This window comes from Glycine soja, chromosome 8, assembly GCF_004193775.1.
Source record: "Glycine soja cultivar W05 chromosome 8, ASM419377v2, whole genome shotgun sequence".
Classification (NCBI taxonomy): Eukaryota; Viridiplantae; Streptophyta; class Magnoliopsida; order Fabales; family Fabaceae; genus Glycine; species Glycine soja.
Window position 1 is genome coordinate 16382443 of NC_041009.1, and position 18873 is coordinate 16401315.

Consider the following 18873-nt stretch of genomic DNA (forward strand, 5'->3'; position numbering starts at 1 on the left):
ATTGCTTCTCACTCTCCCTCTCATTCTCATTCGATTCCATCACAAACCCTAGGACCTCCTTTGTTCTTTTCATCTTCCACTCTCTCCATCTTCTTCCTTCTTCTTTTTCAAATTTGTGTCTTCACAATTGTCACCGTCGAACAGTGACACCCCACTCCACCACACAAGTCAGTCGATCCTCTCCCTTGTTTATTTCGCATATCCCTTTCCCTCTTGGTCTCCGACGACAAAGGGAGATGTGAAATAAAGGGCATGGTGGTGGTGTAGAAAGAGAAAGGAAGTAAGAAAAGGAGAGGCAAATGATAGGAAAGAAAAGGGACATCATCGCATACGACAGTCGAAAATCACCATCGCATGCGAGCAACACTACCAAATTGCCATGGCAACACTCACACAATGAATAGTGGCATCTTCCATTCTTCATTCCTACACACTCTGACGCACACCATGCTTCTTCCTCTGTTTTCGCTTTCCCTCCACTTTCTGCAACTTCACATTGTCCCCTTCTAATTTTGCCGTGAAATCTTCTTTATGTCTCACTGTCATCTCTGTTTCATCATCCACTGAGCATCACCCTAACTCCTCCTCATCTCCATACCTCACTGTCCTTCTCGAAGTCGACGGGTGATTCTCTGATTCCTCACTCCAACAACCTTATCTCTCACTGTGTTCCGTGATTTTGTGTTCTTGTGTTGCTTCTCACACTCTTAAACTTAAACCTCTTGTTTTGTTGTTTTAGGGTTCTTATGGACTCATACTCTTAAATGAGACGATAGATATTTTCTTTTGTGTTATTATTTATCTTATTTTTGTTTATTCTGGTATCATGTATTAATTGGTCCATATCCTCTAATACAGAAATATGATTCATTAGAATAAACTTGGATCTCAACAAAGAGTTATCTACATTGGAGGTAAAGCTCGATGCTAGAGAAAAAGATGTTCTTATACATGTTCATATCCTTATGTATTCTTGGAAGTTATGAATACGGGTGGTCTTCAATGGTCCTATATAAAATTGATTTATTCTTTCCATTACTATTTTGCTACTTTGGTCGTTCAAAAGTTAGCACAATGGTTGAGCGTATGCTTTTGAATGTGTTATGGCTTCTCAATTCGTAATAACACTTGAAAATTTTATATTTTATAATCTCCATGTGAATTTTATAGAGCAATTGACAATTATGCAATTTAAACCAGAGTGAATGACCTGAAAGAATATAGCTATCATCACATACCATCAGTTTAACGTTATCTGAAAGACTTAGTTTGTTGATTAAGCACGTTGAAACTAGGATGAATCTTAAGGCCACAGAGTTGAGGTAAGGAAGTTGAACCTGATATGAATCGTAAGGCCTCAGAGTTGAGGTTGAGATTGCTTGGGGTGATAAGTTTCAAAAACGTTCATGCAGTGGCTCTATTGTAAGCCACAAGAGATCTTGCGAGAACCCATTATGGAAAGCCACTTTTGTGAGCCTATATGTTTTTTATTTTAGAAAAGAAAGGATAACTTCTTAGATGTTGTTGTTTGTCAAAACCAATTTTGTGGGCTACGTTGTTGAATTTTTTTCTTTTAGAATGAAAATGTTGTATTCAATTTTATCTTTTTATTGTCCACCAAATCAATGTCATTTTAATTATGTTAATTTACAATTATTTTTCCTTTAATATTTCTTTTTAGTTTTGCATGTTGTTGCCATCTATATCATTGGCTTAGTGTAATATTTTGACAAATAACAGTATTTATTAACCTCTTAGCATATTAGATATTCCAAAGTTTATTGCATCCTCAACAAGACTACGCACTATGTTTCACCATATAAGTAGTTGATCATGACAGGTATGATTTTTGTTTTGCCAAGTACAAGTATGACTAAAATTAGCCTAACAATTTGACTTTGTCTCACTATTCAAACTTTCCAATCAGATTTTAGAATCTTACAACTACATGTTTCGAATAAGGACTATGGCATATTACTTTAATCAAACATTTTCAAGGAAGGCTTTTCTTCTTGCTAATCATTTCTATCATATCATCATCAAGGTAATTCTATTTGTCATTAAAAAGCCTTGGTTTTCATTTGTGAATGTCTTTTACGTGTAATGGATCTAGTGTAGTATGGGTACCAAAATCTAATTGTAGTTGTTTTAGGTTTTAAATTGCAAGATATAGGTTTTTTTAGTAGTTTTAGTATAGTTACTGATTATTGATTGTTAAATCACGAGTTTAAAGTTTAACTTTTGCTAATTACGAGATATTTTCATCATCGATATGACTAAAATCAACTTCTGAATTATAGTTTGTCACACTATTCATTAGGTCCATACAGTTACATGTTTGGAGCAGGTCTATGACATACCATTTTAATGACACATCTGCTATGAAGGCTCCTTTAATTGATTGTTTACTATTCTATACCCTCACACTCTCAGGTATTATATGCACCCATGATTCCAATCCCAAACACTTTCTAAACCATAACCACTTATTCTACTCAACTGATCACAACACCATATATAAATGTTGAATTCTAACTAAAACAGGCCATATATAAATGTCCTAGATACTCATCAGCTACTATGAGGAAGTTCTTGCTATGAGTTATGAAGAATAGTTTCTTGCATAGGTAGCCTAAGGGAAGATGAATCTTAAGAACTTTACATTATTGTGGAGAAGTTGATAAGGTGTAGTTGGTGCTTATTGTGGTGTTTGTTAAAGGTTTGATGACATGGAGAGCTCTTTTTAAAAGAATAAATTAGGGTAGCAAGATGCACTTGATCGTTTTGATGATGTGATTTCATTTCATGTTCTCAAAATCACTTAATTTTTTGAGTTGTTCTATTTATTTGTGTTTTTTATGATATGATTTCAATATGATTGAATAAGGTGAAGGTGTTTGGTGAATGCAAGAAAATCAAGTTTTCAATTTAAAAAAAATCTACAAATATATTTTTAGTTGAATGGCCATATCTCTGCCCTAAGGATTAGGATCTTAACCAAGATACATTCTAAGACGATTTTTTGAAAAATCATCTTAGGATCCTTAATTTTTATTTTTTTTAAAAGAAAATAAAAAGATATTTTAAGATAATTCTCTGAAAAACCATCTTAGAAAGTCTACATTCTGATAAAACCGTCTTAGAATCTTTAATTTTTTTTTAAAAAAATATTCTAAGATGATTTTTCCAAAAATTGTCTTAAAAAATCTACTTTCTAAGACATTTTTGGGAAAATCGTCTTAAAATTTTTAATTTTTTTAAACTCTTAAAATTCTCAATTTTTTAAATATATTTTTTTAAAAAAACATTCTAAGAAACAAAATCGTCTTAGAAATTGTATCCTTTTAAGACGGTTTTTGTTTAAAACCGTCAACGAAAACCGTCTTAGAATCATTTTTTGTGTTTTTTTCAAAACTAATTCTAAGATGGTTTGTTAGTAAACCGTCATAAAAATGACACCTCCGAAGACGATCACAAAACCATCGTGAAAAGAATTAACTTTTCACGATATTGGTTTCAAAGACAATTCTAAACCGTCTTTAAAAGTCTCCTAGAATCGTCTTTGAAAGACATATTTTTAGTAGTGTACAACTAGAAAAATATTATGTGTGTGAGGCTCTGTTGTATTCATATATAAGTGAGAATAATCTATTTAACAAAAGAATTTGTATTTGATTCTCATCATATGCAAAATTTTCTTAGACTAATTATGTACTCTAAGCGGGATTAATCTTTGACTCAATAGATTGGGAGACACTTGTGGTCATTGACTCAAAACAAAAAATATAATGTCAAGAATTTTGTTATTATCATCTAATCGGAAATCATTATTCGTGATAAATTTATTAATTTTTACAATAATTGTATCTCTTCCAAAAAAATGAGTCTTTGTGGCTCCATCGCTTTTTCATGTGTTTCCAGTGAGTCAATCACTAAAAAATGACCTACCAAAAAAATTGAACTTCAATAAGAGTGCAATGGATCCAATAACTAGTTACCTCACGAGGAATTCCATGAATGACATTTTTCGACTAGCTAACAATAAAATTCTACTGCATATAGTCAATTCTTCCCACTTCACCTCTATTTCTCTATTGGAAAAATTGGGAATGATTTAAAGGGGAAAAGGCTGCAAACTTAGTGCATCTTTTGCAATATGCATTCATAACTGTATCACTAGAGCAAGAATGATAAGGACATGACTTGGAATTTTGTTATCCATCATTAGACCATGTTCTGTAATAGTTCGCATATTTTTTGTCACAGAATTGCAAACACTTACTATTGGATCTAAAGAAAATCCCAAGTCAACATTACCAAAAAACATATCCTTATTCTATATATCAAAGAAAGAAAGGCAATTCACGTTACTTATGTTTACTAGATCTGATTGACCCTATAAATTTTACAATTAAAACCAAATCAATTGATTAATTTAGTTAGTGTATTCTTTTCACTTCGGATCTTTTTCTTTTATCAACTATAATTCATTTAATTTTCAAATTTATCTTTTTTCAACTCAAAATAATCCAATGATCCATTCAACAAATTTTAACTTTATATCCATATGCTATAGAATTTAACACTTAAATTTCTCTTCTACTCAGCTCTGCAACCAAGATAATTAAATTAAAAACCTCAAAGAAAAAGAGTACACATGTTATCTCGCAAAATGGGAATCAAAATAATATAATATGATTGATGTAAAAAAAGAATAGTGCATAGTTGAATCTATGTTTTTTTAAGATATTTTTTTATTAGCAAGAATCGAAGACACAGTATTAAAAATTTATAATAATTCATATAGTTTGTTCAATCAAGTAGATTCTCTTGACTCTTGGATCTAGAAAAAAATTCTAACAATTTAAATGAGTTTGCTCGACCAATTGAGTCCAAGAAATTAAATGGTTAATATGAAAGTCGTGGGCAAATTCACACATAATAAATGTATTTACATCTAGTAGTTATTTATTTGTTCACTTCTTTACCTTCCTTATTCAAAAATCATTATTACTATTATGTTTTAGGGCACGTAACGTTTCCCCCACGCCAGTTGTGGTTCATTCCTTTCTAGAACTGGAATAAGTAGTGTATAGAAAAGATATATCAAGTCAATATTATATTCTCATGGTGCTCAAGCTAGCTAGAAACACTTTATTTGGATCCCCCACTGAACACATATTTAATTGCATTTTGCAACAGTATAAGAACTTGGAATTCAAGCTCAACGCTTCGCACTTGACTTGAGAATAGCATGACCATGGACCAATTTATTGATCGTTTGAGTTTTGACCAAGTTAACTAAAATATAGGCATAATAACATCTTATTTATATATGCATGTTAGAGACACGTATACTGCTTCTTACATATCTTCAATTCCATGAGGGTGTGTTACAACAAACATATGGGTTGTATATTGTACGGTAATTTACATATATATCTTCAACGATTGACTAGAGTAACCTTGAGCTACTGATAAACTATTCGCAAAGCATCCTCCCAAAATACAAGGACAAATTCAGTAAGAAATATACATTTTATTTTATTGTTTAGATAACACAATATATATACGTTTTATTGATCATGAAATCGTAATTACAAATTTAATGTAAGCAATATGCATATGCCATTGTCACTTGGGAACACTACTATGCCCCCTCCAACTTTCGCTCTATTGATTTTTGTTGGCTGATGCTGTTGGTGCATGTAGTTAGAGTTGGGACCTAGCTAGTTTCTTTTTACTCTTCCGACTTATAAAAACAAATGTACGCAAATCCCCATTCAAGTTTAGAACATAATTTGAAATAAGTTTTCAAGGATTAAAATTAATAAAATTCATATATGCATATCATAATAAATTACAATGTTACTTTCCACCGTTAAATTCTTAAATTTACTGTTAATTATAATAATGCCATACTTAATTTAGTTCAAAAAGTGCATTCTACATTTTAGAAAAGTTAAATCCATAATTTTTAATTCATTAGTTGAATGAATTTTTTAAGTTGAAATTATTGCTTAAAGAAATGGCATTACGTATACTACATGAAATATGTATATTTGAGTGTTGTTTTATAGAATAGTAAGTGAGAATGTTATGTATGTATGTATTATTATTATTATTTAGAAGCTTTATGAAAGAGTTTCAATATTTATCTTAATTAATATTATAACGAGAAATTGTGCGTAGTCTCTATTCTCTAATTTTAAGAATTCCGCTTCTATATAAAAATAACTTAATTTAATAAAAAAAAAAGATATATATATATATATATATATATACTATTTTGAATAATTAATCTTCATTATTAAGTGAAATTTATATAATTAAAGTTTTAAAATATGTAAATGTTAATAGTGTTTTATCTAATAGAAAAAATAATCACACAAAGTCACAAACTACATAAACCTAATTAGATATAATTAATGCGTTAATACAAAATGAATAATACTAAAAACTATCAAAAACGTGTAATTCAAGACTAAAAACATCATTCATTAAATTATATTTTAATTTGCAATATGAGGGGAAATAGTTGACTGACTACTCAAGTCTACGTGAAAGTAAGCAGTGATAGAATAATTAATTTGAAATCAACTGCCAAGTACACTTAATTCATTAGCTATCACCGTTTATCTGTGGTTATTTTTTTATCTCGTCTTCACTGTTCTCATATTAAAGTTGTTTAGCTACCTTTATTTAGAATTAAACAACAGCAAACAGGCAACCAATTAAATAACCGACTTTGAATTTTTACCTTTCTATGTCTCTCTCAACTAATTAACAAACCATTGTTGACTATATATTTAACGGTTCACTAACTCTTAACCACCGTGTATTATATATATATTATAATAGTAGTACTGAACGAAGTACGTAATTTATTTTATTTGGTTATGAAAGAACTATGTGATTGTTGGTAACAACTCAAAATTTTCTACTATCGTCGACTATTACTGCATAGTTTTTATTATTTTTATTATTTTATTTAGGTTGAGTCAGAGATAAGCAAAGTTGAACGAAGATGTTGAAATAAGAAGCAGAATTAATGATCTCATCAAGGCGTGCCCAAAACGCATCATGCCAAAGTGAGCGAAATCGGTTATGAACCGTCGGATAATCATTTACGAATGTATGGTTGCGATTAGAAGCAAAAAAAAATTGTTCAACCTTTCATTTAGAAAAAATTATGCACAACACAAAATAAATAAATGAGAGCATGACAAAATTTCAACGTTATTATACTGTATATTTTGAATTTATGTTATTTTCTATATAACTTACTTGTATATATTCTTTGTTTTGAGTTCACATAATATTTTCTATCTAGCTTACTCGTATATATTCTCTCTTTTTTTTCTCTCCAAATTTGATAGTATATAATTTCTTGACATGTATTATTGTCTCCTTTTTCTAATTTTTTTATTGACTATATAAATAAGGTAATGAAATTTTTAATAAACCAACACAATGACGGTTATAAACCACTATATTGGTAAAAAAAAATACATATGCACACAATTCATCTTCAGCGACGATTTTTGAGGAATTTAATTTTAAAAAATATTAGCATAATACTTTATACTCAGCATTTATTTTATACAATATTCAAATTATTGTAATGGTTTACAAATTACAATAACCAGTATTGTCATGAGTTATAACAACCACGCTTAACAAATGAGAGGGAAAAAATTTACGTAGCATAAGGATGACAGGGGTTGCAAATAGAAAAACCCCAAGCCCTACGACAACAAGGACAGAATAAAACACGTGGAATAAAATTTTAATATCAACATTTAGTTTTAAATAAATAAATAAAAAAAAAGCCAACCCGGTTCACACCCAATAATCACAACCATACATTCGTAAATGATGAAAATCGATTTCGCTGACTTTGACACGGTGCGTTGACAGTTTCACACTTTCACTTGCACACGCCAGAACTCGCCTCTCATGAATATACTTTGTGTCCACACTTTTCTTTTGCTGAGGGATTAATATTACCCAAAGTTATTTATTGGAGTAAGTTTTATAATTTTAATTTGTAGTTGGACACTCACTTAAGTAAATTGTATCTAAGCATCACTAAGTTTATGTTTGATAGTGTGAAAAAAAAAAGATAAAAATATAAAGATGAAAATTTTAAATTAAAATATAAAATAAAAGTGTGGATTCTATGAAATTATACTGTTAGATTTTTTTTTTTATCATCTTTGGCATCTATCAAATGCATGATAAGTCCATAATTGAGTAACTGTTTCGATTAATTATTTTTGTAAGTAAGTAAGATGCAGTAATTTCTTAAAGATTCTAGTTATATTAGATGTACGCCGCCAGATGTTAATACCTCCCCATAATCTGCAACATCTCAGTCGACAGCAAATTAACCTTGGCCCACTTTTCCTTTTTACCATCAAGGGGGAAACATTGCTATTTGCTAGTGCCTTCACCTAACCTATCAACATCTCAATTTATATGATTATAGTTCATAATTAATAAGTATTTTTTAATATATTAATTTTATAATAAATAATTTGAATTATGATACAAAATTAACTATTAACTATTTTATGTCATTATTTTACAAATTAATTTGGTTCGGTGGGCCATTACACTGGTCTGGCCTGGCCCGCTCTACTAAAAATCATAACTAAAAGATGATCAATGTTTTTAAATTCCTTAACATAATAGATAATTTGAAATAAACTAATTTTTTAGAAGTGATAATTATTTCAAGTTGGAAGAATATCATGACAAAACCAATGATTCCAAACATGAAGTCACGGACATGGATCCTGTGAAGGAATAATACTGCATTCGTTGAACTACTATTTATATACGGAAAGAACAATAAACATATTGAAGCAAGGGAAGACCTAGCAATGTTACTACAAAAACAGTGCCATCCAAGCTATATATATATATATATATATATATATATATATATATATATATATATATATATATATATATATATATATATATATATATATCATCTTCCAATTTCACACGTAGTTTTCTAATTTCTTTTGCGTTTGTCTGTCCAGAGTGTGCTTTATCTATTTAGACTTAGTAAACAAGAGAGAAATTATGGAGCACTCGTAAAATAATATATACCATATATGTTAACAGATGGGTAAGTGTATTAATTTTATTATAAATAATAAAGATTAAACAAAAGATTGAATCTCAAGTCTACATGAACTTTATTTTATTTGTACTTGTGTTAATAAATACTCAATTTGTAAGAAAGAGAAAAGGGAATAGAATAGAAATAAGAAGAAAAAAAAATTAAAAAGGTAAGAATAATAAAATAGAAGAGATGAGTGTAAAAGATGATTTAAGGATATAATTATGTTGAGACCTAATATGTCTAACTATCATTGATGCAATATTAATGTTTTTCTTTGTTAATTGTTTTTTCAATTTTCACCCACAATTGCTAAGATATTCAATCTCTTGATCCCTCATGATGGAGAGCATAATTTATGTATTCTCTCCCAAGTTCTTTTGCAAAGATTGAATCATATGAAGATGTATGCAGAGGCACAACAGAATCACTCTATCTCTAATAATGCATTGTTGAGATGCTAGTTCTTAAGATATTACCATCTCTCAATATATAACTCCTAAAAATATATGCATGGATGACCAAACCACACAATAAAGATGAAGAACATAAAAGAGACAATAGAAATTGAGATTACATTAATAGATAAGAAGATCAGTTACATTGCAAGGACATTGGCTGCTAGGCTCCCAACAAAGGAGTTTAGCCTCTCATAACATAAGAGGCTTTACACTTGAGAGGCTAATAGAAGAAGGGATTTGGTGACTAATAGCAAGAAAATGGATAATGACTAAGAAAATAGGGTTTCTCCTAAGGAAAATGCTCAGACTTTGGATTTCTAGAGAGTTCTGAGTCTTGGTGTGTCTTTCCCTCCTACTTCCTCCTCCTTTTATGAGCTTCAGGTAGCTTAATTTTTAAGTTGACTCTACACTTAGCGCGAGCGCACCTTTGAACTTCATTGTGGACTTTTCCGCGCGCTAAGTCTATGTGCTAAGCGCAAGCACGCGCTAAGCCTAGGTGGCATGCTAAGTGAGTTATCAATTTCTTCAATTTTTTCTTCAAGATTTTTTCTTTCACTTTTTTGTCTTAATTTTCCTTTAAAGCACTTGACTTCTACTCATTAAAAAATAGCAAAATTTTTAATTTCTTTATTATTTCATTAAAAATAATAATAAAGTAAAAAAATTACACTCATTTATTAGACAAAATTTACTATCAAATTAACTCATATTTCATAGTTATCATCATAATTATAAATAGAGTTATAGAATAAGATATACTACAATTTTTTTAATTTCTATTAGGAACATGATCAAAATATACGGTCTTTTCGAGTTATGAACTTCTGATAGCCAAGTCCTAGTTCTACATATATATGAAAATCAACACGATTATTCAACTTTGGCATTCTGGGAAATTAGGCTCCTTTTTCACGTATATATATCACTATCTCAACATTTTTTGTGATGGGAACGGGGCCTGGGGGATTGGATTTTCCAATTGAAGTATATATATACAACATAAAAAAACAATAATATATCAGCAAGACGGCAAATTGTTGTTACGCGCAAGGAAATGAAGAATACAGAGACATAATGGATATCATCTAGCTAGGTTCAATTTATATATAACACCGTATTTTCAGTTGTTATAAAAACTAAGCTGGCGTGCAGGCAAATGTATTACGCTAAATTATCAATTAATTAATGCGTTAAAATAGTATATATGTTGCTATCATCAACATCATAGCCGGAGCATTCCCTTTGTCTCTTTTTTTTTTTTTATAATTGAATATCCTTACGTTCACTTCATCTAACACAGAGAAAATGACTAAACTCAACCAAAAAGAGAAAAGAAAAGATGGGTATAGAAATTGGTTTGTTGTTCTGGTTAGAGAAGTCCCTTGAAATTTTTATTTGTTTTTGAGTTCCTAGAGAGGTGGAAATAGTAGTCATAAGTAATGTAAAGGAGAATTGCAACCGATATGAAGGTGTAAAGTCCTAATTCTTATTGACTATGACATAAAAATTATTCTACGTATGTGTGTGCTTCAAAGGTCCTCAAGGTACTGAGGCGTATATATTAATCTATTGATTGTATATGGGTTCGGTATCCCTTGTGCTTGTTAATTAGTTATATATTATATTTTACTGATAAAAAAAATATGTTAAAGAAAACATGTATGAGTTTATAATGTTTTGTTTGAAATATATACAGCCTAAAACTCTATAAAAATGATTCTTGCACGTGTCAAATAAACTGTACGGGGGTGTCGTGTGTGTTATGCATGCACTTAATGTGTCAAGTACGTAGGCTTTTTCGTTAAACTTAACAAAAAATTTAATGGATGAACACTAGTGTAAATGGAAGATTATAAATCTAGGAACTACTTTTTGTTTATTAAATTTAAAGATTAAACTGATGATATTGGTCAAATTCAAAGATTAAATTGAGTTGATCCACTCACTACCTTTCTCCCGTTGGAAAACGAAGAAAACGTTTGATAATTGACTGGCAAAGTTAATCTGTTATTTTAATTTTGTGGTTGAAAGTTCACAGTTCAATTTTTAAAAAAAAATGAAAAATAGGAATGGGATATGAATTACGAACAATCCCTCATCCCTCCATTCTCTTTCCACACGCAAAGAACCAAGAAATGGACTTGGAAGTCTTTGTTATTTTCTTGTGGTTCAATATATTCTTCCCCTACATTGCTGATGCTCATATATCAAATTGAAACATAGTACTTTTGGCATTTTCTAACTAACATGTAAAATTTTAGTTATATACGACGCTATCTAATATCTCACACACACACACACATATATTTTAAGATACTGCTCATTTCCTAAAAATTATTGTAAAGAAATAGTTTTTTGATACAAAATTAACTTTATTAAAAAAAGTAAAATGTAAATGTGAATTTATTTAAGTATTTAAATGAGATACTACCACTCTAAGCAGATGGAGTATATACAGAGTAAGGAATGGGTATTCGGTATTGCACTGTATAATTTCTACCCAAACAGTATTGACCACTTTGCAACTTGCGAATATAGAAAGACTAGGTTGAGATTTTAAATTTGACATATTTACAGAAGACATTGCTAGTGGTTGCATCACTTTCCTTCCCTTCATTTATTTTTTCTTCCATTTTATGCGCGCAAAAAACTTGTTTTCTTTTTTCAAGTGGTGCCTTCAAATTAATTATTTTAAACATCACTTTCATTCTTAATGATTCATCTTTGATTCAGATGTCTCAAACTCAATTGAAAATTATGTCTATCTTGCGGGTGACTAATAAGGTAATTACACATCATAGAAATCTTTCTTTCCTTAGGGAAGTTGAAACATTACTATCTATACCGAATGCATGTGGTCTTTTTCTAATATTATTCTTTTAGGAATTTCTCCTTTATTTTTTTAAAGTTAGACTTCTTTTGAAAAAGATATAGTGATTGAGTCTCCAACAAGAAAAAAGACAAAAATCCCTAACTATAAGCTACCAAAGAAGACTAATTTTTGTTAGTATAATTTTTTAACGGCATGTGTTAGTATAATTAAACATGCTTACCGTAAATTAATTCGTGAAGAGCTAGGGCCCATCAATAAATACATTGAATGACCAGATACAGACATTTGGTTCTGATTAAAAAAGTACATCTATTTGCAAATAATTCGAGCAAGCTGGAGGACAATGTTATTATTACTATAAACAGTTGGTTAGAAACAATTCAATTTTATATTTTTACTCATGACAGTGATGGGCACCAATTGCTGTGTCTGCTGCTCAATATAATACATAAAAGAGTTATAGGAACTGCAAAATCTTATTGGAGACGCAAGGTACGGTTCATGTTTACTTCATTTTAAGAAAGATTCAAACCTTATGCATAGAAAAGCTATGAACAAAGCACACGTACGAAACTTAGTTAATCAGTTGAGGGAGACTCATCATATGGCTTTTGATTTCTAACCCATTCAATTCCCTCACATCTGTAATTAGCATAAGGAAAAAAACTGTCGATAAAATTTATTAAATTATATATGGATTGGTGTAAAAAAATAATAATGTGACTTTGTACAGATAAATACAAAAATTCAATTGCACAAAAACACTATGTGTAGCTTTTGATTTTATATTCTAATAAACTATTATTTTAAGAGTCTAAAAATTACAATAATTTCCTCTTGGTGCATAAAGAAGATATTACAACTTGGATTTAAGATATGTTCAAAAATTTTCACTCACACCAAATATATGAATCAATTGACACGAAATTATTTTAATTTAACTATAACTAGTCTCAAGTCAAAGTCTTAAAAAAACATTCTAATTCACACCAAACATCTATGCCTTGATCCCTATGCAGCCATAATCTGTTAAATTTCAGCATAAATTCTCCAAACTCAGGAATAGATTTTTCAGCATGCAATGAAAAGTGCAGAAGGTAATAGTGGGAGTACAGGTCCCAATTTTCTTGCCTCTCACGCTAAACTGACTAACTTAGGTAGAAGCCCACCAAGGAAGCCCAATCTTTGTTCGGGTATAATCCTTTAAAAGTACGCCTAATATTTTGTGGGGTGACAACATTGGTTTGTCAATTTCTTTGTTCACCCAGTATTTTTCTTGTACATCCAACACAAGATGGATAATTTTAATATTGTCCTTACCCATGCAAAACTCAAATTTGTGACTTTCACGTTATTAACATGACGCTCAAATCAATTGAGCTAATAGACCAATTATGTTATAAAATAATTAATGTCACTATATACAAGACTAAAATTTCTAATGTATATTTAATACACATATAAGTTTACATAATAAATTTTGTAACAATTAATTTTGTTCTAAGCTTACGGATTATGAATCTATAAATTTACAGATTACAAATCCGTAAGTTTGCCAGGAATAATTTTGGAAAAAAAACAAAAAAGTTACACATGTATTGTACAAGAAAAATGTTAGGTGCACAAAGAAAAAGCCCATATAGGCTCTTTACCAGTAACTTGTGAGTAACACATGTATTGTAGCCCATTAAATATGGACTTAATTCCTGTTGTCGTCGTCGTTTTGTTGATGCCAGAACTCGACTAGTCAGGTGTTTCTCCAATACTATTTAATTTTGATTTGGCTTTTGTTTATATTTAGATTGTTGGTGCAACATTACTTTTAGCATTGGATTAAGGAGCTTTTGCTTTTTGTTCAACCTTTTTGGTATCCCTTCATTGTCTATCATTGAATTCGAATTATGAGATTCGTTTAACAATTGAATTAACTTTTTTCTTTCTTTCTAAAGTCGATAGTTGTGTTGAATCATGAATGAACTTAGCTTAAAATACCACGATAACAAACACTCCATTTCTGAGCTAGTTTACTTCAAAACAATTCTACGATTAAAAGAATTACAGGAGACATTGTATTTGTATAACTTATTTTATATATAAAACTGTCACATTTAACATAATCTAGCATGATGAGATAAGTTCCAATGGAGTTAACTTTATACGTGAGATAACATGCAATAAAAAAAAAGCGTCACAAAGAAACATTATAGTAGTGACGCAAAATAGCCCCCACAAGGAAAGAAGTAATAATACACGTTATTATATTATTCCTCTTTCTGTGTGAAATGAAATGATGAGGAATATCTGGTAGCAGAGCAGTGAGCAAAAAGCAAAACGAAAAAAAAAGAAAAAGAAACGACGTCGTGATTATTCCCGGAATTAATGTTGGCGCTACAACGGACACGATGATCACCACTTTACTTTGCCACCAAAACCCTTCTCATTCCTTTCAAATAAAAATAACACACTCACAGTGTTAATGCAATCGCCATTAACGCCAATGCCGGATATCACCGTCGATTTCCGCGCTCCACCTCCCTCTCCGGTGGCTTCCGGCCGGAGTTCCACCGTCACCAACGACGACGTTTTGACGGAGTTTTTAGAGGCCTCGCTCCGCGTCCCCGATCTTGTATTGCCCGACAAGATCTTCCCCAAACAGAACCACCTCGAAGCACCTCCCGAGGTTGATTTCGTCTCCCTCTGCTTTCACTGCGACGACGCTCTCCGCGACATCGTTTCCGACTCGCTGGCCAGAATCGGATGCTTCCAGCTTCTCAACCACGGAATTCCATTACAGCTCATGACCGCGGTCGCGGAGGCCGCCGCCGGAATCTTTCAAGTGCCACCAGCGAATAGAGTGTCGGCCACAAGGTCGCCGGAGAAGCCCTGGGGGTTCGAGGAGTATCACGCTGGAGAGGAAGAAGGCGATGGGAGTGAAGAATTCGTGTGGTGCAACGACCACGAGTTGAAGTCAAAAATGGATGGAATTTGGCCAATTGGATATCCAAATTTCAGGTTACACTATAAATCTATAATATACTAATATATTATAATTTGGAGGAATGTTACCTATATTCTTTTATTCTTTACGTGATTGGTTAAAATTTATTAATAATTATTAATTTTGGTGAATCTTATATTTAAATTAAGAGATATGATCTACCAAAATGGTTAATCTTTAACAAATTTCAGTGAATATTGAAAAGAGTAGGCTAGGTGTTGCAAGCATTTTATGCATAAGCTTAATTATAGTATTTGTTTGAACTTGGTGCGTGCACGCAGTGAGAAGATGGAAAAGCTGAAGTCACGCATAGAGATGGTGGGTAGGAAAATGTTGGGTGTGATATTGAAGAAGGGGAGCATAGAATTTGTGGGTAGTGGGCATGAGGTTGGGACACTTTGCTGTGTTTACAAGCATCGAAGAGATGATCATAGCATTAGCAGCTCGTTGAAATATGATGTGATTAGAATGCTGATTAGGGGAACCGATTACTCCCATTCATTGTGCTTCCATGTTTGTAATGGATCTTCACAGTTTCACGTTTACTCCAAGAAAAGTTGGCTCTCTTTCTTCCCTCAGCCAGGTGCCCTTATTGTCACCGCTGGAGATCAAACCCAGGTCAGCTTAATAAATTCATACTTTTGCCTACATTATTTTCTTGCATAGTTAAATTTTGAAAATTAAGTTACCCTAATGTATCTCTCAATTAACGAGGTTGATATTGCTTGGCTACAGACATTCAGTGGTGGAGAGTACAAGCACGTGATTGGAAGGCCAATCTTTAAAGGAGAGAAAGAAGAGACCATTTCAATGGCTTTCCTCTATTCTACTCAAACCACCAAGGACAATTTTCAAACCAGTAGGGGAAGAACTATTTCACTTGGCCAGCAAGCCATCTTGGCTTTAATTCTGCCCCTTGTGTACCATGTCATCAATTTTTTCTACAAAAAACTTAATTAAAACGTATAATACACATCCATAGTATACCTCGAGTTCACAAACACTCTTGTACACTTGCCACTCTTAGGGTCTATAGTTACAGCCCTTATTACTTGTTCCCAAACATGGGACACTTGTACACCTTTACCATGTTTGTCCCTTTCCGAGTGTTAATACTTTTTTGGCTTTAATTTTTCAAATCGAGGTTATTGTAACCATTTTCACAAAACTAGAGTGGAGGATTTTAGTTTATCTGGCATTTCATTTTGATTTGGGCAGACTAAATTTTGCTTCTACTTAATTGAAAAAATAAAAATTGTTTTTGGCATGAGTTTTATATATATAGTGTTTGGATGCATCTTCTCAAAGTAGATATATCTATATATGGCTTCAGCCGTAACGTGGATTAAGGTATAGGTAGCAAAACGGATATCCGATCAAATGCGGGTCAGCTGGATATAGGTTGCAGGTTATAATGGATTGAGCCAAAAAAACAAGGAATTTAATTCAGATCTAAATTCAGAAACCCAAGCCTCAATTTTTGTGGGCTTTTAACAAGTTTTGGTGGACTCAATCCACATTTGACCATGATTGGGTTGGAATAAAAACTACACATTTTATTTAGACTAAAAAATTTAAATTAAGTCCTACATTTCATCTATGGTTTGGACCTAAACTTAATTATTTATTGTCAATTTCAATTCTTGAAAGTACCTTAATATTGTTCGATTTAAGTCACATAACTTTTTGAATTTTGAAACAAAATAAGTGATGATTTGCACTTTAAGGGATGTTTTAGACTTTTGGTGTAATCGTATGACAAATCTTGCATAGGAATCTTAGGTTTTCAATTTATTAGATTCTCACAAAAATTTTCATTACTTAGGTTGACATTCTCACTTTTGATTTGTCCACCATTATTATTGTTGATCCTCCCCTCTAAGGTAATGCTCCCTTACATATTCATATTTTTATATCACAATAGATTTACTAGATCGATTGTAAAGAAATGAATAATAATTATGCAGTATCATTTGTGGGCCTAAGGTAGTTGACATAATTACTTTATTGTATATAAATTTTGAACATAACGACTTTGATCACAACATAAGAAAAGTTGAATAAAAATATTATTATTCGCTTAAGTAATAAAAATATTATTTTAATGAAATTATGTATCTATTTTCTTATGCAATATATATTTATATTTTTAAAATACTTTGTACATAAGATGTCTTATTTCTTGTTTCGTCTAAAGCCCAAAAAATGTTAACATTGGGTCAATTGGGCCTAGTGATGTAGTAAATCGATTTTGTGTAATTTTATAAGGAATTTTGTGCATGGATCTTAGATTTTGAAGATATTAGTTTCTCATTGTAACTTTTACGTTACTCAAGCTCACATTTTTGCTTCTAATTCATCTATCATTGTTTGTGTGGATCCTTCCCTCTAAGGTAGAATGCTCACTTGTAAATTAGTTTTTATATCACCATAGATTTGGTAGATAGCTTAGCTCTATTTATTTTCAACGTAGCAATTTTATTTACTTATACAATAATTGTCTCTAAAATAAGTTTAGGGGTATTTTTAAACTGGGTAATGAAGGTGATCGGTAATGAAGGTGATGTTTTTTTGCATAGACTACATGCATGTATACTCTACCAAAAACATTATTGTTTAAATTAGATATGATCATTTTTTTATATCAATGTACATTTTAAAATTATATTTAAAATGTCAAGATTTGGCCAATTGGCCATAGTGCATCTAGCAAACCACTTTTGGTGTAATGTTATGCCAAATCTCATGTTTTCAACATTAGATTCTCATAAAAAATTTCGTTACTCAAGTTGACATTGTCGCTTTTGATTTGTCTAGCATTGTTCCTATTCATCCTTCCCTCTAGGTAGAATGCTCCCTTACAAATTCAATCTCATATCACTATAGATTGGTAGATAACTTGTGATAAAATGAAGGCTTAAATAATTTTAAGGTCCCTGGTAAATGATTGAATTTTATTTTGGGTCTCTAATATATTTTTTCTTTGTTTTGAGTCTCCAATATATTAAAACTTTTACTTTGAGTGCCTATTGTTTGTTAAGTGATAACATGACATTATTACAATCGTTGATAATATTTGAAGGAATAGTTTGTAAAGTGACATGTCGCCACTTAATTACTATGGTGGGGACTCAAAACAAAAGTTTCAAAATATCAGAGACTCTAAACAACGTAACAAAGTTCGGTAATTTATCAAGAACCTTAAATATATTTAAGCCTAAAATGAATAATAATTAGTGATAATATAAGTTGCTCTATTGTATATATAATTTTGACCTTAACGACTTAGACCATAACATAAGAAAAAAAAAATGAATATTCACTCAAGTAATGAACATATATCATTTTTAATGAAACATAAGAAAAATTATGGGTTTATATTTTTAAATACTTATATTTGAGATGTCTTATCTCTTATTTTTTGTTTGCCATGGGCTCACAAAAT

General features: G+C 31.0%; 1 protein-coding gene across 1 annotated transcript; it reads left to right on the plus strand.

The window, feature by feature from the left end:
• Nucleotides 1-14697: 14697 nt before the first annotated feature.
• Nucleotides 14698-16631, plus strand: LOC114423657 (1-aminocyclopropane-1-carboxylate oxidase-like). The gene is made up of 3 exons (XM_028390487.1): nucleotides 14698-15442; nucleotides 15710-16046; nucleotides 16164-16631. Exons 1-3 carry the CDS (start codon nucleotides 14907-14909, stop codon nucleotides 16386-16388), a joined length of 1098 nt encoding a protein of 365 aa, XP_028246288.1. The 5' UTR covers nucleotides 14698-14906; the 3' UTR covers nucleotides 16389-16631.
• Nucleotides 16632-18873: the final 2242 nt, after the last annotated feature.